General features: G+C 39.0%; 1 protein-coding gene across 3 annotated transcripts in view; it reads left to right on the top strand.

Annotated features, from left to right (window-relative positions):
• arhgef4 (Rho guanine nucleotide exchange factor (GEF) 4) overlaps positions 1-22589 on the top strand; it is a 78518-nt gene that overhangs the window by 40215 nt on the left and 15714 nt on the right. For all 3 annotated transcript variants that reach the window (XM_061064019.1, XM_061064020.1, XM_061064021.1), the window contains one exon: positions 21358-21509. In XM_061064019.1, coding sequence (XP_060920002.1) covers positions 21358-21509 — 152 coding nt within the window. The remainder of the gene's footprint in view (positions 1-21357; positions 21510-22589) is intronic.

The following is a 22589-nucleotide window of genomic DNA, read 5'->3' on the forward strand; positions in this document are numbered from 1 at the left end:
TTGCCCCAAAACACACACAACAGGGTCACCCCTAAAACAAACACACACACTCTCTCCCTCTCTCTCGCTCTCTCTCTCTCTCTCTCACACACACACAGCCATAGACTTCATCTGTGTGGCAAGGAACAGTGAGGGAAGGAGGGAAACGTGTCTGAAAGCATCCATCACTTTAAATGTGAGGCGCAGGGCACTCAGGGAAATAGGTCACTGTGGAGCAGCTATTCAGCCTGAGGCCTCTTCATGCTTTACCTCTGCTAAAGTTACTCAACTGAGATGGGGATAATGGAAACAAGGAACTTAACTACTTCTGCAATGAATATCCTACTTTTAACCAATCTTTGGGTACTTCAAACTTTTGTTCGATGTGAGATCTGACACAAAATTGTGTCAAGATGATAAAAGGTCACGTCATGAACTCAATGACAAACAGCCTAGCCTGTTAACAACCTCAGTCTCATACCGACATCAAGTTTTTGCATTGGAAAGAGTGGAGCTGTCAGGTATAACAGCATGGGGTCTGTTAGTACAGTGGGCAAATGTAGCTCAGTAGGTTGAGTTTGTCTGCTAACTTGGTTAAGAGTACTTGGACAAAACACTTAACCAAACTTCACCAAGCTAATCTCAAACAACTAAATTGAAAAAGGTGAACCTGAGAAACAAAATCTTTTGGTTTGGTTTGGCTCCTAAGTTCTGTTTGATCTAGTTCCCAAGTTACAGAAAACATCTATCTACGTTAAATCATTTTGCTCTTTGGATAATTGAATAGTCTGTCGCTACAGGCAGCAAAATGTTAGCTTTAGCTTATAAGAATAAGAACAAGAACATGAATTGAAATCTTAAATAAAAAGGGCTGCTGTTTGGTTAATGTACTCTCTTTATGTTGGTGAATTTACTTCTGGATAGTTTTAAGGGAAGAAACGTTATTAATCTAAATCATTAAGTGTTCTTAGCTATTAGACAATTATTGATCTTCCAATGGTGTTTAAACCTTTAGTTATTTGCACATTTTTTTTTAAATTCACCCAATCCTGTTTGATATGGGAATAGAGAAATCATATTGGATACTGAAATTAATTTTGATAAGGACAGACAGATAAACAATCACTCTACAATGTATCGAGAATCCTGAGGATTCTTATTGCACCATATATTCCTTCCTGTCTGAGGGGATCAATAAGTTGTGCAGTTTAAGTCATTTCAGCAGTGAACCTGAGTGTCAAAACAGAAGGATGATCTAAAGTGCCATGAGCAATTAACTCCTCTTAATGGCATTGCTGTCTCCAAACAGCCCATTACCTCACGTCAGAGGAACATGCTGTGTTGCTTAAAAGAGATTGAATGCTGTGATGGTTGTCGTTTAGGGGCACATGACATGTAGTAACCAGAGAGAGCTTTCTCCATTAATCAATTGTCTCCTGTTGTTGTTTTTGAATTGATTAAACTGTAAATTATGGCTCAAAAGCTTTTGTTTTTGATTTGATATATGGCCATTATTTTATTCAAGGGAGGTAGTTCCAGTTCCAAATGATTATGATGATGATAAATGATATCCACTTTTATCTTTGTTCGTTCCCACTTGTGTTTGGTAGAGCCTACTGCTTTTAGTAGAAAATGCATCTGTTATTGTCACAAGCTTTTTTTCTTATTTTTTTAAATGACTAATAGACATGGGGCGGCTGTGGTTTAGTGTTAGAGAGTCTTTATATAGAACGGGTGTGAATTGGGTCGGTGTAACCTGAGGTGTAAAAAGCACTTTGAGTAGTCATAAGACAAGGAAACTTCTACGATACTTCTATAATACCTCAGCATGTCACACCTTTTTAATGCAACGCTAGCACGCTGCAACTATGAGGTGAAGATGCTAAATATTAAATAATCAACATGTAAAAGTATGATGCTGATCCAGAGATCAAGAGGGACTGACAGTAAGAGGTGTCCACAAGGACTGAAAATGGAAAGTCATCCCGTCCTGATATTTTCAGCCTTCTTGCTTCTTCATCCAGCTTTCGTCTCACTTGCATTTTGGCTTGCAAACTGTGAAGCTGTGCACATGCACACCCCTTGTATCAGGTTATGGTTTGCCAGGATGCGGGGACAGGGGGGGTTGAAATTTTATGTCGATGTGGTTTGTGTGTGTGCGTATTATGATAGATGATCTGCCAATTGGAATCATCAGACACAAACATTCAACATTCAAAATGTGTAGATTTCTATCTATGGATTATTTATAAAGAAGTCCCAGGGCTGTAAAAATCACAAGATATCCCAGATCCTTGCTTGTGTTGTTCTTACTCTCTGATGTTTGTCGTCTTGAATAAAAGCGTCTGCAAAATGAATTGTAGTGTTACTTATATCACATCCATGCTAGCTAGGTCTTGTAGAGGAAATCACAATCAATCCACTGTCTGGTTTTTACTTCAGATCCCCAGAGTTTGTACTGAGCTTGTAGTTTCTAAGCTCAACTCTGTTGAAAGTCTTTACAAAGCCCTGAGAGGGTTCATTCATACCTGATCTGTTTGGTCCGTTCGATCCAATACTTCGTTATGTTTGGGGTAGTGTGAATGTTTAAACGAAATCTGGTTCAGACCAAATAACCAAACTCTGGTCTGCTTCAAAACAGGGGTTTGGTTGGCTTCCAAGTGCATCAGAGTTCAGTTTGCAGATCTGGTGTGAACACGATGTGAACCAAAAGCAGGAAGTGAACCAACACAACAGTGCATTGTGGGTTGAGTTTGGCCAGATATTTCAGAATAAACAGCAAATGTCAAATAGGTTTGCCGAGTGTGGCTAACGTTAGCATTGCTAACAACACCAGCCTTCAGTCCTCCTTGCAGGTTAATGTCCACATGCCTGTGCTATATTTGCTGACACATTACTCTGGTCAATATGCCAACTTCACACAGCCACAAGACAAATCTACTTTGACCCAGTTCACTGAACTTCATGTGAACGCAACCTTAGAATATAAACTCTGGTGATCCAGATGCGTACAGCTTCTGTTGGCACCAAATTCAGTTTTTTTTTAACTTTACCCGACACTATTGTAAATTATATCAAGCCGTCAATACTTTATAGATACAATGTACCAATTAGAGTCTAAACTGGTTTATTTGCGATACTGGCCTTTTTAATGAAAACTATGTTATAAGTAAATTCCTAATATATCAACTGAAGAAAGCTCTGAACTCTTTACTTTGACATTTAAACTCTTAATGGCATTCCTGAAAAAAGAGAGCAGACTGAGAATGCTTGGAATGTAAGATACAACACTGAACCTGCACCTTAAGGTGCTGACATGTAATGATAAGGTAGGAGTCACTAAAGTGAGAGTCTGGCAGTATTTTTACTAGTGTGGTCACTGCCTTTTGTACATGGCAAGCTGTCATGGCACTGATACATCATGTTTAAAAAGAAAGCTGGTGTGTACCAAGTTCTACTGATTTTACACTTGAAGATTAGTTTAGTCTTGATGATGAGCATTATGTCATTCTTTAAAAACATTTGTATAATGCTTTATTTAGCTAACATTGTTTTTGTTTCATTATGATGTCATCAAGCCTTTTCTGTTGGACCTGGTGGGTATATTACAAAGTAAATTCAACATACTCGGGGTATCTTTTGAATATCTAGCTTCAATTACCCTAAAACGTGAACCTGATAATTAACCCATTGTTTCTATGAACACAGTCACATAAAATGAGTATTATTAGCTTCTTATAACTTATTACGATCATGAACAAGGCTGCTGTCCCCGCATCGTCATACTCTAGGAACTCTGAGCAAACAGATGTTAGAAATAAATAAATAAGTTAAGCACAAATTCCAGACTAAAATCAACACAGCTGCATTTACAAAAAAAGTTAAGTGGCTGAATCTGGCAGAAAAAAAAATCTCCGGCTCTGTGAATGTGCTTATTAAGGCTTATAATGTTACTTAATCATCATTAGTGCACAGTAGCTCTGAATATATTAAGTCCCGTTTTTTCCATTAAATCGATTATTTTCTCATATTCGGCATGTTTGATAGTTTAAGGCGTTATATTTCATCTCCAGCCCTGACTGATACATAATGCCATGGGGCTTGTAAAAATGAATATTAATACATTAAAAGCCACAAGACTCTTCATTTAAATCTATATATGTAAAAAATAAGATTTCACTGCTTTGTTTAATCTCTTGTAGAATGATAACTGTCAAGCTTTAACAATATATTTTACAATCATACGTTTTATATAAAAGGCGTGTGTGAATTGTTTGTCTGTCTCTCTCCCTCCTCCACTCTCATAATCAGCTCCCAGACCTCACTGATCAAGACATCTGATTGGTCCCAAAGCGGTATTTCATACAGGTTGAGCGCTCGGCCTCATGTTATCCTGTTCCTTGACAACCACAAATCCAGCTTCATAGTATATTCCCATGGTCTCGAAGGCTATACACAGAAAACAAAAACAACAAACTAGAAGTCTAGAGTTTGAAAGATTGATTATTTACTGATAAGGGAGGTCCAACAAAATCTACTATAATAATGCATACTGAGAAATGTTAGTGTTTGTGAAGGTTTTATTTGGGACTAACTGTCTCTTTCTTTAATTGATTTTACTTCCAATATATCTGTCACCACCAACAGTACTGATATTACCTTTGTTTAAATTAATCCTTGGTCAACCATGATGTCTTAAAATTCTTATTATTATTCACTTTGGGAATGCTCCTGAAACAGTGATATACAATCACAGCATATTGATAAACTAATGTTCATCCTAAAGGTTTGGACCTGCCATTTGGTCTCAAAGGATTTACAATACAAGTATAGTGTATCAATCAGCTGTGGTCAGGGAAGTAATGCCTTTGTTAAAAGTAGACTTCATGATAAGACGGCATCTGAATTAAAAAGGAGAAAAATGCGGACTTAGGCTAAAATAATGGCATCGATATGCAGCAGTAAAACACAGAGGAAAAACAAAAGGATATAGTAAGTGATAAAGGGTAAGAAGTAAAACTATACATTTTTAGTCTTCATTTCTACCTCACCAACGTTTATCCTTCCATTTCTTTCTTTTAATTTGTGACTTTTTAAACAAGTAGAGCCAATGGCATGTCAGTGCCATATTTGAACTAGAAGTTAACTCTCTGTAAATATTGAAATGGCAGTCTCGCAAGAATGGACCGTGATACATTTCCAGTCCAGAGCGTAATGTGTCATAAATGCAGCGTTTGAGTGAAGATACTCTACTTTATGAACATCCAGTTTTCTAGCCTCCTTGCCTATTCTGCAATATCTAAATGTAGCCATAACAAAGCATACAGACACATAATCAGAAGACAACAACATGTTATAAAGCCTTCATCTAATAATAGATAAAGCCGTGACAGGGATGTCACAGATTGCTGAAGAGCTTTATTCTACCTTTCCTTCCTCCTATTGTCCTTCATTTGCCCATCCCCCCTCTTTCACATGTCCTCTCCTTCACAGTCTCCCCATTCTCTTTTGATAATGCAGGCGAAGGTGTGCAGCAGCATGAGGAGGGATGCTGAGGTTTTTTCAGACCTGCAGAGTGGTGAAATGTGTGTTTGTGTGCGTGTGTCGCATTCCATGAAGTGCCAGTCAGTGTGTCTGTGTCCTTGTATATGTGATGGCGTTCCTATACTGACCATGTATGGCTGTAAACACAGAGCGAGAGAAATAACGCAGGGCAGCCACTTCCTTGAATACACCTCCCCCTCTCCCTCTTATCATTCCTCTTCACTTGGTCAGAGCCTGGAAGTCCTCATCAGAGAGGATCAGTCATGAGTCCCCCTCCCTGATGTGTTTGACACAGTAAAGCCAAGCTTGAAAAGTTCTTCTCTTTTCCTTTGTCTAGATTGTTTGGAGAAGTGTAAAAATCTGTTATTGCAAGCAAAAATGGGCATTTTCTCCTCGACATGACTGGATGTTACCCTTGACGAAATGTGTAAGGCACTTGTTTCCTTGAAGAGAAAAAAAACATGGACACCTTTTGGTATAGTCACTGCTCTTTGAGGAGATGTGTACCAGCCTTTTCTTTGAAATCTTTAAAATCTGTGTATAGTGTATTCCATAGTGCCATCATTAACTTTGAGTGAATACATGATGATCTGCTGCTGCTGCAGCTTCTCCTTCTTTTTTACCAGACGTAGATGACAAATTAGAAATACAAACCTGCAAACTAGCAGGGTTAAAGATAGAGATATATTTTTTTTCATACTTTAATTGAATACAGCAACTTGGGGTTAAATGTCTTGCCCAATTACACATCGGACGTGTTGATGCAGGAGCTGGGGATCAAACCCCCAACCTTCAAGTTGAGAAACAACTACCACTGAGCCACAGATGGCCAATCCACATCTCTACTAGTCCATATTGAATATATTTTAATTCTGTGTGTTTCAGCTGTAGTTATTAAGCTGTATGCTTTTTTTGTTTCTTTATTGAAGCATGCTAGTTTAAAACCATTCCTTCATTATACTTTCCCTTTGTATCTCGGTGTTGTGCTTTGATTGTTTCATGCAATTTCAATGAAACACCTTTGAACAGCATTTACCTACACATATTTCTAGAAAGTCCTTTAAATCCTGCCGCATAGAAATGAAACAAATGCTGAAACATTACGTTCCAAAAATCTTATCACAGATATTGAATCTGACAAAATGCAGGACATCATGGATTACGATCTTCTGTCTTCTATCATTTGGAACAAAACTGACTTGATAGGATTTGCTCATATATGATATTCTCTTAAAGTTCACAGAGTCACTAAAAGCTCTTTCTAGAGAACAACATGCAGGCTTGTTTAGACGCCTAGTAACTCAATGAAAACTGCCAAATCAATATCTGAAACAAAGTTGTGACAGTGATCAAACGGGATCTGCACAGACTCCTATCGTGCAAATGTCTGAGGCTTTGTTCAGACTGCAGGCTAATCAGAGCTATTTCTCAAAATAGATGTAAGACCGACTGTCTGCTGGGTAGTTTGCAGATAGATTTGTGTGTCCAGACAAAATACCAACCTATTGGTGGTAAGTGTGGTAGTGACATAGGTACTGCATCAGTAAATACTATTCTTCTAACACAGAAGCATGAGTAATGGAGATAAATCATCCTGCCCTTTTAAACACATGCTGTCAAGTTGCAGTGCAGAACTCCTCTGTCACACCATACACATTAGTCCAACAGCTGCATCATGGCTTCTGATCAGCCACTGTGATGCAAACCTGTCACTGGATTAGATGTTGTCATTGTATTCACGGTTCTAACCACTAAATGTGATATGCATCTGATTATTTCTTTGCCATCCTGACTAGTCAAAAATGATTTGCCATGTGAGCATATTTGATGCCTGGTTTTAGTTCATCTTGTGCATCATCAAGGACAGTGCAGGTTTTACCTGCTTATTTGGTTTCTGCATATGTTCACCTGTCCAACAGATTTTGGATCTGTGTTTGATAATTTGACAAATAAAGTATCTTTATCTCTATGTTTTACAATTTGATCTCTTGGTCTAAATGCAGCATTTTAAGGTAATGTTATTCATGGGTTTTAATGATGCTTCCATTGCCTGTTAATCCTAGCAAAATTGAGCGGTGTACACATAAACACACACACAATGTTAGACCAGCAGAGATGGTTGGTCTGTGTGTGATCATCATTTATTTTATTTAAATCCTCGGAAACACAGTTAGGGAGAATCCTCATTTGCAATGGTGCCGAGGTACAAGATACAGAAAAAAAAAAACAGAACAGCAAGAATAAAACAGGAAGTACATTCAGCTAAAAGGTAAGAAAATACAATGAAAATAGATTAGAAAAATAATAAGTAAGAACAATTTAAAATGTTAAAAGCAAAAACAGCTAAAATCAATCAAATCATAAATTATATTATTATATGTATAGGTTCATCAGTATTTTGATGATAACACACTCCTGGAGGATAAAGAAAGCCTTTTCTCTCAACAATATTACCCCAACATTATGTATTTCGGATGATATATTTATTTCAATAGGTGTAAAATGTATTATTATTGTAAAATTCCGACATTGACAGTTTCTCTTAGTTACACCACCACCATACACAGACCTAGTTAGAAGTGTAATTTAGTATTATTTAATATCAGTCATTCTCACGGTAATTCTCCTATGGCAAATATCTCTTTATGTCTTTAACCGAAATTCACAGACAAACGCACAAAGCACTTAAGAAATATCAGAAAGACATACAAAAAAAATGTTTCATTGTAGAAAGAGAAGGTTTACTGTATATGAATGATGGGGATTAGAAAGCCATGTGTTTTTTGATTTAAAGAAAGAAACACAAACTCAGGATTTATACTAATATTAAGTAAGTAAAAATACACTGGAAAGAAAGTTGTTCCTAATCGTAAAAGCAGGTTTTGTTTTCATTTTAGAGAACTTGTTGAAAATGTGAACTTAATTTCAACAGTGAGCCGGACCCATGTCACACAAAAAGGTCCATTGCTTATCAAGTCTCATAACCTCCAAAATCACTTTCCAGTGTGCAAAATATTTTCAAACCCTTTCCCTAAGTGCATGCTCCACTTGTTGACGCATTCTGTTCATTTTGTTGAGAGCTGAATGAGACCACAATGCTCTCATCTAGAACTGGGTTGGATGATTTGGGGCCCTGGGGGAAGGTGACAAGAGAAAGGGTCATTCCAGGCTCCTATTTCCCACCAGTTCTTATGCCCCTTGTGGGAACTTTGTAGGCAGTGTGAGTGTCTCTTCAGCCTCCTGAGGACAGCTTGTCCCACTGTGACTATTTATAAAATGCCTAAAACATCACAACTGGAACCACTTCCACTCTAAAAGCACACATTTTTAAATGTGAATATGCAAAGAATTAAAGACAGTAAAGTGTTTTTTTTCCACCCCTCCCTGGGTTCAGAATCAGTTACACAAAATACACATTCAGAATCAAACGTTTTGATTCAATGAATTTTTTTAGGCTTTCTTAGGTTTCATTGTAAATACACTGGATTAGGCCATATTTTAATAACGTTTTTTGTAATTGTATTTTAACTGTTTTATTGGTTATCAAGTGAGAATAAACTCTGTCACTTGTTGAGCAGAGAGACCTCCCGTGATTCCCCGACAGCCTCAACGTCATCTTTTCTTATTGTATTGATTTAGAGCCCCCTGGTGGCAGAATCTACAAACTGTGCCTTTAACTTTGACCGTTTCTTTTGCACACAGATTAGAAAAAATCTTCTGAAATGAACTCATAGCTATGTTTCTCCTTTCCTGAAATGAAGGATAAGGCTTTTTACTTGTTGGTGGTTAAAGGTGAAGATTTCCATGTAGATTAAAGAATGTAGGAAATTAAATCATTTTAGGGACAATTTGCAGTGTTCTTTTAGTTTGTTTAAGTTCCTTTCATTCCTTCGTTTGTGTGTGTGAGCTACCAATGTATCATGAAAAGCATGCAGACCTGGAAATCATCACTTGTCAGGCTAGGGTTAGGTGGAACGCTCCCAGTGGTGACCTACAAAGAGAGAAAGGCTTACAAGTATTCTCCTTCAAGAATGCTGAACACAAGCTGTAAATGCTCATTTCGTTTCTTATGTTTCAAAAACAGGCCATGAGGTAGCATGATCTGTGTATTCATTTGTGGCCCTATTTACAAATCTACCTAAACTTTTGCAGCAATATAAAATCCTTAGTGGAATATGTTAGGCAACAATTGAACATTTTGTCCGTAAGAAAAAAATGGCGGAGGGTAAGGAGGATGTGAGCATCTTTGACAAGGGCAACATTTTGCTAGTTGGATGACTTGGGTCAGAGAAGGTTCCTCTTCTGCAGTGGTCAGTACCTACCAAAAGTGGTCCAAGGTAGGATTAATGATTTCATTCAAGAAAAAGTTCATACTGGCTCTGATAGAAATGTGTTAGAACACACAGCAGAGTTTACGTTATGATGGCCGTGGGTCGTAGAATTCTGTAAAAATGTGTTATCACCTGTCAATATTCTTTTCTAACGAGTGGGTTCAAACTATATTGAAAAAATAAAGCTCTAGGCTGGGGGTGGTGCCATGGGACAAGATACCAGGGGAAGAGAGGGGATTTTTTTAAAAACCAGAATCCCACTGTGACATCACAAGGAGAGCAAATTTGAAACGGAGCATTTTTATCTGTGTTGTCAGACTTACGCAGATCAAAAAACAAAGGACTGGATAGGTTTATTTCACATTTTGTGTGTCGGTAGACACTCAGGTTACCCAAATATATGTTTAAAAACACTGTCAAAGTGGATTTTGCATAATAAGTCCCCTTTAAGATCTGTTTCTGTTTCTGCTGTTTTATTTCTAGTGAAGTGTTACAGATAACTATTTGACAATGTTGTTGAAGAGCAATATTTTAATTAAAATAAAAAATGTAATATATTGTATATCAGTTAAAATTCCAATGCTTTATTTTCTTGACCCAAGACCCAGACCAAGATGTTTGAATATCAGCTGAGAGCAAGTGTAAAAGATAATAGTAGTGGCTGGTAGTGATTGGGCTGTTTCTAAAAAAACATGCTCGGTCCATGATGTAAGTTAAGAGGTGCTAAGAGTGCTGTGAAAAGTGAAAATGTACGGCGTAATATCAGCTTAGATGAAAGGACACCTAGGGAGACAAAGAGGGCCGGAACAGAGAGGGGGATTTCAGAAAGCAAGAAGCTATCAGTTTTAGAGGTGGAGTGAGCAATTTCATCAGCATGTGGTAAATCCAGAGTCTTACAGAATCAAGAGCTGTCCCTCTTTCTGCTGCAGCAACTCTTTTTCTACTGGGAAGTGTAATGTCCTGCAGTAGCTTTGAGGTATAAGAGAAACTGAAAAGGCTCGTGAGATAACATCATATTGAACAAAATAGACGGTTGAACTCAATTTGATCTGTGTTAGTCAATCCAGTGTAATTCTCTTCTCACAAGCCTTTTCAGTTTCTGAATTACACTGGATTGATTAACACAGATCAAATTGAGTTCAACCGTCTATTTTGTTCAATATGATGTTATGTAGACGCATTTATGCATATACAATGTTTATGTAGAGGTTTTCATAAAAACATTTGATCCTTGTTAATGTGTTATCATAGAGGTCAGAATCATTGTTGTACTGTAAGTCTTAAATGTTCATGTTAAATCAAAGCACCTCAGCATTGACTGATGTTGTCCGCCATACAATGTATACTTTTCTTCAGTCCCGCCTTCGTACCTGCCATCACTGCAGTGATTTTCTTTTTTCTTCCCGCACCAAAGCCTGTCATCCACCCTCATCCCTCAGGCCAGGCTGGCTGAATTCTTCCCAAACCCAATTTAAGAAAAAGTCTACCTTGAATTTCAATGAGCACTACTGGGACAAACTCAGTCAGGCTTCAGTTCTGCACCATATGGTTAGAGAACTGCAGCTATGAAAAATGGAACCAGGTACTTCTATTTATGCCTACAAAGGAATACAAAGATAAAAGTGCGTGTGTGCATGGGCGTGTGTGTGTGTGTGTGTGTGTGTGTGTGTGTGTGTGTGTGTGTGTGTGTGTGTGTGTCCTAGTTATTGTGTTACAATCAGTGGACATGGCAAAAGTGAAGTCAGATAAGCACACATGGGTGTCAGGGTTTGTGAATGTAGCGCCATAACCAACAGACTATTTGGTGCAGATCGATACACACAGAGACACTGGTGCCTGTACTGATGATCCATATTGATCCCTCCTTTCTCATATATAGGACTTGTTTGATGTGGCTACCCACTACACACAACCTATTAACCGTCCCCCAGACAGCCAGACATCATCACAAAGTATAATATAAATGCAGCTTGCAGCACTTCACCTAACTCCAACAATACAGAGCTTACAGCATAGCTGTGACTGTGAGACTTTGTTTTCATCATAGACTGTGTAAAAAATGGACTTGATAATGTCGATCTCCATATTGAAACGATGCCTCAACCTAGTAACAGGCAAATATGTGGAGCCTCCTATCATACAGCTACAAACCCCCTGCTAGCAGTCACATCAGTCTCACCACTAAATATGAACATCTCGTCTTATCCTTCATCAAATCAAAACTGATGAGTTCTTTAACAAATCAGCCTCTGTAGGTGTGTGCTTATAGACATGAATGATTCTGGCCATATTTAGTTTTTGAACAAGGCTGTGGCGTTTATTTTTGATGTCATAATGGGCATTTCAAAATGGGTGTTTATTTGACATCCTTTTGGACCTTTGCATCGAGCCTCAAGTTTACACTTAATAAAGTGAAGTTTAATGCACTTCTGCATTTGCATATTAAAAAAAAAAAAGAGGTTGCCGCTTGTCTGTGATTTTCATCTTCACTCTTATCACGGGCCCTAATTTGACATCGCTGTCAAAAGCGTGTGACACAAAGTGATCTGAAACGTGTCTGACAACATTTAGCTATTTAAGCCGCACGCTATCTGGGCGCTAAGAGAGGTGCAGGGGACATAGTGGTTGGATTTGCATTATACATAGATGTGATATGGGAGGAACATGAATCAAACCAAATCAGAGTGTCAGCTCTCAACGCCTTTAAGAGCCAGGTGCACCTGCAGGCTGGGGCATTGTTATTTACACAGCTGATATCAGTCTGTATTGTTTCATCCAACTAGCGCATTTAACTTCTCTCCTTTCATTGTGCCACTGAATACACAGAACACACACAGGACAATTCATGAAACATGTATGTTGCGGACTTATCTTTCGCTGAAGCATCCAACAAGATCCTACAAGATCTAAAAGTCAAAGCTCAACATTTCTGCATTAGGCACAAAAAGTGTGCCTTCATTTATTATTTAAATCTCCAGACACACTGACAGGATCTGATGGATCTATGTTAACTCATGTTTTGTGTGCTCAATATCAAATAAAGCCAGGCTGTAAACATGTGTTTATTTTCTCTGCTGGAATCCTTGGCTGTATTCTCTAATGTGTGCTTAGTGGACACTTGACAGTCTGTTATCTGTTGGCTCAATTGTCAAAGGCATTCATAGTTATGTATAAGTATTATAAATCCAACTTTCTGTTGCATGTGACTGTGTGAGTGTGTGTGCCCTCTGCGTGTGTTTCTGTGTGTAGTAGACAGAATGCACATTGGAGTGAGCGTGTATGGTGGACGCTTGGTGTTTGTGTACGTCTCTCAGCCCTCTCTCATTTTGAATTCTCATTTTGTGTGTGTGTGTGTGTGTGTGTGTGTGTGTGTGTGTGTGTGTGTGTGTGTGTGTGTGTGTGTGTGTGTGTGTGTGTGTGTGTGTGTGTGTGTGTGTGTGTGTGTGTGTGTGTGTGTGTGTGTGGAACAAGCTCAGAAGAAGTCTGTTAAAGACTCTTTTACGTATGCCTTTCTTTCTATCACGTTTGAGGTGGTCTTTTACTTCATCATCACCTTTGTGCCTGACCACACCTCGTTTTAAGACGAACACATCATGCATTGGGGTGCAAGTTTATTTGCTGTTTAAATTACTGGGCATAAAAAATGACAGCTACATCAGGTAGTAGGGGGTACAAAAGGGCCCCATGTATTTTTTTTAATTTTAAATTAAACTTTTGGTGTCAACAAAGAAGCAGCAGGGCAGTAGTACTCAGGCTAGGGTTTGAGGTTTGATGCTTGTTAAATTAAGTGTTGAGAAAATACACTTAAACTAAGGTCATTCTACAGGCCCTTAAAAGAGGTGCTTTCCTTTAATGAATCTGCAAGTTAAGGATCTCTCCAATGTCACCCTGACGGATCCAGCAGAGTGTGTGTGTGTGTGTGTGTGTGTCTGTCTGTGTGTGCGTGTGTGTGTGTGTGTGTGTGTGTGTGTGTGTGTGTGTGTGTGTGTGTGTGTGTGTGTGTGTGTGTGTGTGTGTGTGTGTGTGTGTGTGTGTGTGTGTGTGTGTGTGTGTGTGTGAAAACTTTGCTGCAGAGCGGCATGTTTTTTTCAACCCTCTCTCTAGGCACAGGTGTTCTTGCTGCTGGATCTCACAGTAAACACATGACATCATCACATTTTCACACATAATTAAGCATTTCCCTGAACCCTGCCACTTTATTTTTCACTGACTCTTCCATTTGTGCTGTTTTGTCCCCACACATACAGAAGAACAAGATGAAAAAAAAAATGTACTTTTGAATTCAATGTGTATTGGCAGGGGGGAATGGAAGCACAGCAGGGTGCAGATACCCAGCAGAGCGGCCTGTTACCCATCTTTTGGCTCAGGCTCAGGAAAAATCCTGGTGTATCAAAGAATCATCTTCCTCTTTTTCCTGGAAGAGTACATCAATCAAGGGAAAATATCCTCCATATAACTGTGCAAGTTAACGTGTAGCCTGTATGCCTCAGTGTATGGATCAGACCATGATCATTCCTTTCCTCCAATTTTGATCAGTCATCCTATTTCCCCCTCCCGCGTATTTGTCATTAACATGAGTCAGCGTTGATCCTCTAAGAGTAATTTTACTGGAACAGCATAACTCTAATAAATAACATAAGTATATTATGCTTTGCACAATATGGATTAACAAGCATCAAGAGCATATCCCATGCCCGTTTTGACTGAAAAGCAAAAGACAGTTATGCGATTTGAAATGTATGACACAGTCAGATGATACCATTCCTTTCAACATTTTGTGTTTACTTACAGATTACACCATTGTAATAGAACATATTCATAAGTGAGTTTTAGTGGCACTAGTGGGTGCAGTATTTAATGGTTGACACAGCCACAAAAGTTTTTTTCCCACTCTGTATTCATACCTTTCATCAATTCTCCATGCAGCTCATACAGTTCTAGATTGTGGGAGGTCTGGAGCCGATCCCAGCTTTGGGCAAGAGGCGGGTCACACCCTGGACAGGTCGCCTGTCAGTCACAGCACTGACATACAGTATAGCGACAACTATACACTTTCACAACTTTGAGCAACTTAGAGTCACCAATTATTTTAACAAGCATGTCTTTGGACAGTGGGAGAAAGACAAAGTACCTGCAGGAAACCCATGCCAACAGGCGAATTCCATAAAGATAGACCCCAAATTGACAGGATTCAAACAAGGAACCATGTGGCTTTGAGGCAGCAATGCTAACCACTGCACAGCTAAACAGTGTCCTTCTCAATACTGAGCAGCTGAGACCGAGTTTCTTTTTTCTCAAAGGTGGATTCCAGTCAAAGACAACACATCTGTGCTGGGAACACACACAATTGAATCCACGGTCACACATTATAATTTGCCCTGTTATTTTGGACTAAAGTAACTAATGCTTAACAAATATTGTGGAAAAAGCCATGAAGTTTAAAATTGGGTCAAGTAGTCCTTTGTCAAACAGTCTTCCCTGCACAACTACTCACTGCACAACTGCCCAATTGAGTTGGAGAGAGGGCGAGAGAGCTGGTGCGCAAGGGATCCAGGCTGCAGGGCTTCATGAGCCGGTCTGTCATGTACTGTTCACAACTGTGCAAGCAGTGTTGCTGTGAGTCATTCCATGGCATTGTCATTGTTTTTGTAATTTCGTTCAGTATATCCCTGTCTTCTATACACTAGAAGACTTTGCAAAAAGTTTAAGAAGACTTTTCAAAGACTAATGTCTGACTCCCTCTTACATCTAGTTACATAAAGTGTCAGCGACTCACAGAGTCTTTAGTCACAGACCAGGATTTAGAGACTGGATCACCAGGGTCACAAACTGCAGGACTGCAACTAGATTTATTTTGAGATTATTTCCCATCATGCACGTGGAAGAAATGTACAACTACAACTTTTGAGCAGAAATATATCTATTTTATTTGTTTTTGGAGGAATTTCAAAGCTTGATTTTGGGTAATAATATGACTGCCAATCTTGATTTATAATTGTATCAGATTTGGTTTAGTAATTGAGGACAGAGTTGGCGTTTTAAAGCAATTATTTAAAAAAAAATTAAATTAAATTCATAAATTGCCCAACAATTTACATCCTTCTTAAAAGTTTTCTACTTTTCAAGGCCTTTTCAAATGTTTAACATCCAGTATAACTAATACTTCATGAATGCCTTTTAAGTCTTTTAGACCCCAGACAGCATTTGAAAAATAATTTAATTGTTGTTTTTCCCCTTTACTCATTAACTTGTCTTTTTTATTTCTGGCTTTAGTTTCTCTTTTTGTGTCATATTGGCCTTGTAGAATCACTTTTGCAAGTTTACTCAGCATGAAACTGAATACCGTATGAGTTATTATTATGCTTGGTAAATTACTTTTGTATAAGAAAGCATTAAATAAAACCTCTGGGCAGAAAACTGAAATGAGGAAGAAATTAGTGGAGTTGTGTAGAGAGCAAGAATGCCTTTTTGTACCAGGTTGGAGTAGAGAAGGAAAAAAGGGTGGGCAGAGATTACAGCGGAACATTGAAATCCAGAGAATAATGTTTGAGTTCATATCCCAGGTTAGAACCGGGGATGTCACCGGGGATTTCTTTCCTCGTGATCCCCAGTATCCTCGATGATGCCGAGGGAATCTCCCCATTGAGTATGTTATGGATGGCTAACTAACTATAGCATTCATACCGGGGATTTTGAGAGCTGCAGCGATTTTTCCATCATTGTTAATACAAATCCATCAAAGAGGGAAAATATCTGATTAAAGTGATCCCTGTTTCCTACGCCTGGTCACTGTGTTTCTACATAAATAGCATCATTCAAACAGGAGCATCTAGGGCCTTGTTCACCAATTCATGCATTTCAAAGTCCTTCTCCTAGCTCTGAAAGCCTCCATAACCAGGCCTCCCACATCCAACTGTTTCACTGCAACATTCCCTGCAGCCTCCACCCCTCAGAATCCAACCTGCTGTCTACATTACTTAGAAGAACGAGCTGAACCTGGGGCGACAGAGGCTTTTTGGTAGCTGCCCATTCCCTCTTGAAACTTTCTTCCCAAAAGTTAACAGTGCTTTAGTTCAACATGAAACCATCCATCCCATACCTCCCCTCATCCACCTCCCCTCCCCTCCCCTCGCTCTCCCTTGTCCTTGTTAGTAGGCCAAGTGATTGTCAGTGTGGGACTGTCCAGTCACACGTGGGTAGTAGACACGTGCCCCGGTGCAGCCAGCCGCACACACATATCCAATGAAAATGCAACCCTTACGCTTGAATTCCTCAACTGGCCACAAAAACACACATCGTGCCAGTGAGTATTGAATGTTCTCTCTGCAGACAAATCTGATCCGTTAATATGGCTAACCCACATCCAGAGGCTCAGGATGATTGAATGCTATACAGTTCAAGCTCACACACTAACATGCTTAGCCTCAGCTTCGGCCTCCTAATGTAACACACAAAACCCATTTAAATCATTGTTCTATCCTGTGATCCTATCAGCATCTCAGTCACACACACATACATTCCCACACAGAGACATTTTGCAAGGACAAGCTGACCAGTCAGGCGAGAGGCAAACAATAAACAGTGCAATTCAGAACTCCCTCCCTGTTGTGAGTGACACAGTGGCCTCTATGAACCTGCTGCTGTTCAGTAGGTAACACTGATGTCTTCTGTTCTCTGTGGATGAAAGAAGACCAGAGGGTGCACCCTCTTTAAGGATTGGGATGGAAACTGAGCTGGGCCTTCCAAAAAAGATATTTATTGGGACTGAATTGAGGGTTAATTTACGTTCTTTAAATTGTTGATTAAGCAATTTTCCATTTTAAGAATGCGGCTGCACCATGATTTAAGGGGGCGATTAGCTCCATTTACTTTTTTTTGTTGGGTGAGCAGAGTCACAGAGTGAGGAACAAAAGAGTGCCTGTACTTATTTAGTCTAGCAGGAGAAGTAGGTTCTCATGTACCAACACCTCTTTTTTTGGAACCCTAATGGTGTCTAATTAAGATTTTCTTTTAATGCTGTTGGGGTTAACTTGTGTACCATGGGATTCATTTTGTGTTCAACTGAATTGATATTCAGTGAGTTGAGTTTGTTTGTCTCTGTTTGTCTCTCTTGCGTCTCCCTCTATCCTACTTTCTAAGGACAACACAGTTATAGCGGATCAACATGAGTCTGGCTCTGCTTGGCTGCCTGCTAAAAGGCAGTTTATCCTAATTGCCGCTTTTACTTTGCTAAGTGTTGTAAAGTGCTGGGCTCATGGTGGATTAATGTTGTAAATGATATAACAAAGAGTATGGTCTAGACCTGCTCTTCTTGTAAAGTTTCTTGAGATAACATCTGTTGTGATTTGGTGCTTTACAAAAAAAAGATTGATTGATTGATTGAGTTGCCATAATCACAGATTTTAATTTTCAGCTTCTCCTACAGACAACAAACAAAGAAAAATTTAAATATGACCCTCATCCTAACCTTGGGGCAGCTGTGGCTCAGTGGTAGAGTCTATTGTCTCTCAACCAGAAGGTCAGGGTTCAATCCCCAGCTCCTGCGATCACATGTTTGAAGTGTCCTTGTGCAAAACACTAAACCACAATTTGCTACCGCTGCGGCGTGTAAATGTATATGAATGGGTTATAATACTGATGGACACATTAGATAGCAGGCTCTGCCATCAGCGTGTGAATATGGTGTGAATGGGTGAATGCGACATGCAGTGGAAAGAGCACTTTGAGTGGTCAGAAGACCAGAAAAGTCGTATACAAGCTCAAGTTAATTTACCATTTACCAAAAGAGAACATGTGCACCTCATGTGCATGTGATGTGAAAAAAGTTTGTCTCTTATAAGGTGTGTGAAGTCCATTTTCAGTAATACAGTGAAGCACCTACTAGAGAGGGCATAAGTAAATACTACCTGCATATGGAAGGAGGGACCTGGGAGATTGTGTCCCCCCAATCTGAAGGTAAACCAGAGCAGCTGTTGAGAAAGGCTTTTTCCACAGAGTCACTCCCATATGCAAATCCCTTAAAACAATAGAATCTTAACTTTCAGCTAGACTCAAATGCATTTAAATCAAACTGAGTTTCCAGTTTGCTGGGTGTTTATAATGACAGAGCAGAAGCAGAGGGTGGATAATGCTATGCCAGTTCCAAATGACTTGGGTCTCAGTAAAAAAGAAAACACCAATGTCACAATGGCCTAATTGTATGACTTGTTTAAGACATTAGGGGGTCAGTAGCGGCCTAATGGGGTATTTTTTATTCTGGACCTCCTAAAATCATTCCAACCACGATAGCAAGCATCTGTGGTCTAGATCCACTAGGATGTTAGCATATTGTTCAAAGAAATCATTCGATTTCCCTGGAAGGATATACATATTTTCCTCTGACAAACCTTTTGTAAAAGTTATGATGCGATCTTTATTTCATGAACCTGAGTGTTACAGTAATACATTTCGACCTAAGCTGGGACAGGACAGCGTTTGGTGTTGCTTTGACTGTTAGCACAAGACAAGACTGAAGGCCGTTTAGCAGTCTACGACCGTGTCTTGTTGTGTCACACTTCTCCATGCAACTGCGAGCCAGACTGCAGGAGCTATCGGCACAAAAATAAAGGTCACTCAATACCTGGAGTCCCTCCATCGCTCTACAGCATCCCACATTACCAGTCAGGGTGTCCTACACTGCCCCCATAAGGAAAGCACTCGAAGGTTCCACATTGCTGATGATGACAACGATGGAGATGTAAAAATTAGCTGCCTTCAGTTTATCTAACCAGATGTTGATACCAGAGTACTTTTTATGTCCCCTCTCGTAGTGTGATAAAATAGAATGCCCTTTAACTGCTCTTTAATTATCTTAAAGCCTTGTCAAGTGTATCATTTCCACCTAAGGGACACCATGTGCTTTTTCATTATATCAGTCTCACTCTGGCTCGACGGTTGCTAGGGATACGTCTCCTGTGAAAACAGCTTGTCAGCCAGGCAGCCGAGGGTGACGCCTATGATGAGGTGTGGCAGCGAGATTATTTTTAGCTCATCAGTCAGGTAGCCAAAGTGAGTTCAGACACTCCTTCAGGATGCTTCTTTGATGGAACAAAATTCAATGCCTGCTTTTGTGAGCCTCGGCATGTTGTGAGGCTGTTGATGTGGGATATTTTTGGCCGTTGTTGAATCTGGAACAATCTTGTGTTCTAAAAGTCAGCTAATCAACATTATGTTCATCATATAGGATGCGTATGACTCTCAGTAGAAAATATCTGACAGGCCATCGACAGCAGATTTGTTTTCATCAAAAATGTTTCACCCTGATATGTACTACGGTGGATAATGTTTTGGCTATGTAGGTTGGAAGGTAGCCATGGGAACAATCTCCATGGCTACAACATAGAAGCATTCACATTAGTCATTGTGAGTGCTAGACCCCTGGTTGCTCTGAGATTTCCGATAACACTTAAACAAATGCTCCAGGTCTGTACATTTCTGTCATTCCTGATGTCAGATTTCAGAGTTTTTCCAGGAGCAGCTCTTAAAACTCACAAAGTTAGCCTTTACTTAATGAAGGTATCTGCATCACTAAGGAAACACTTTCCACCACAACACTATTTTTCATGGAGAGATTAAGTTTTATTGTTATGTATATTACACCCCATTACACTGAACAAACTGACAAAATGAGCTTGTTAAAGTATGATGTAGAAAATGTTGTAAACAGTGGTTCACTAGTTCTTCTGTTGAGTTTTCTTTTTGTTTTTTTTCATTTCAACATAAATCATGCATGTATAAAATAATATTGTCTCCTCTGTACTGATCTTGCCAATAATAAGTTAATGCAGGTGACTGAAGGGCCTGGTGATGGGAATCCAAGTTTAATATTAAAAACCCACTAGATCAGCCAGACTGTTTGTAACTAGCCCGCCTGGATTGTGTGAAAACATCACATTTTATCAGCCTATGGACAGAATGGACAGCCAGCTGATTACTAGGAGATATTTTCTTAATTTGACAAAAAAAAGTGCATTTATCTAGAATCACACAACAATCTCCTGATGTTTCGTTTTTATACTTTGGTCATCAAATCTTATGCTAATAGTCAATGTGGCAATGTGCCCAAACACCCTTTTTTTTCAATCCCTGCACTTTTATTCTTCAAATGTGCTATACGGACAGCTTTATTATGATCATATTGTAATAATTCAGTGCTGTATGTCTAACAGAAAACATTACATTATCTCTGCTGTTTCCCTGTGTTACATTTTCTTTGTCATGTTACTTGGAAATGAAAACGAAAACTATTTTTTCTCTTCTTCAACAGCTTTTTTGCCCAGTATTAGAATAAGTTAATAATTGTGTAATATATATCTAATTGTTTAACATCAAACCCTGCCAGCTGTTTAATGAATGCATCGCCCTTTAGAGGAATTTAAATCAACTGTGAATTATGTGTGTAAATCATTTGTAGGTCAGTTTGTCACACTCTCACTTTCTTTTTCCCTTTCTCTTCATATCTCAGCTGTGGTCGTTCCTGACGGGGCTTCAGAGAAGGCAGGGTTTGGAGATGACCTGGGCAGTGAAGAGGACCTGCTGTATGAAGAGTTTCGCAGTTCCGGACATCGTTTTGGACACCTGGGAGGAGGAGGAGGAGAACAGTTGGCCATCAACGAGGTAGGTGACGTGTCTTAAACATCAAATGAAGAATTCATCAGGGTCATGTATAAAAGCAAGTGTGTTTGGATTGAAGATTAAAATACATCTCTACCCAAAATACAATGTTTTTTTGTTGGAAATGTATATTTTATTTGATCTGCTTTCAAACTATTCTGTCTGCAAAAGTAATCGTATGTTATTCTTGCCACAGTGTTTATTTAAAGTGCCACCATGGTACAATTTAAAAGGCGCTAACATTGCTAATGTTTAGGTTTAAATTTGAATAGGTATGAGGTAGGTATTATCATGTATGCATTTTTTTCCAGGATTAGATGATTTTAATCCAGATGGTATTCCAGTTGTGATAATTAAAAAACATATATGTCCCAGGCTTGAGGTGCTGATATGTTGTTTGTCCTTGTCCTTTGTTAGCTGGGCAGAATTCTGCCTTTTATGTTTTTTACTTGTCATGGTTGTCAGCCAGAGATGCTTTGTTTTAAAAAAAAAAAAAAAAAAACAGGAAGTCATCCAATTTCTTTTAAAAAGAAAAACAATTTGAAGGCTTTGTAGAAATAGTGGGTACAGAATTGTGGAAGTTGATCCCTCATTTCTGTGTCCAAACGACAGCCTATCCAAAGTTAAATAAGCCTTCATGTCATTTAAATTCGATTGTCCTTAATCCATCATTGATATTCTTTAGCCTTATTTTATGACACCAGTTGTAAGTTCCTTTAGGTGAGTCGAAATGAAAGCAGATGCAGTCTTAAAATGCTATTAAGTTGAACCAGGCCTGGCAAAAGGCTGGAGATGGCTCTCAATGCGTTTTGATTAAGAGGAGTGGCAAAACAAGCTCTGAGGTTGGTAGGTTATGAAGTTGCCATGGATACCTGCTCTGGATTCTGCTAATACACAAGCTCAGTAAAACATGACTCACAGAGTAGATTCACTCTAATAGTACCTTGAAGCCTCTTAATTCAAATTAATCGACATCGACCTGCCTGAGTTGGATTTATTTAGATATTTATTTCTTTGTTTGTTTATTTCTTTGTGTTTGCTGTGTTCGAAACAGTCTTTCCCTCCTTAACCTTTGTTGGATCG

The sequence above is a fragment of the Labrus mixtus genome, chromosome 19, assembly GCF_963584025.1.
Source record: "Labrus mixtus chromosome 19, fLabMix1.1, whole genome shotgun sequence".
Classification (NCBI taxonomy): Eukaryota; Metazoa; Chordata; class Actinopteri; order Labriformes; family Labridae; genus Labrus; species Labrus mixtus.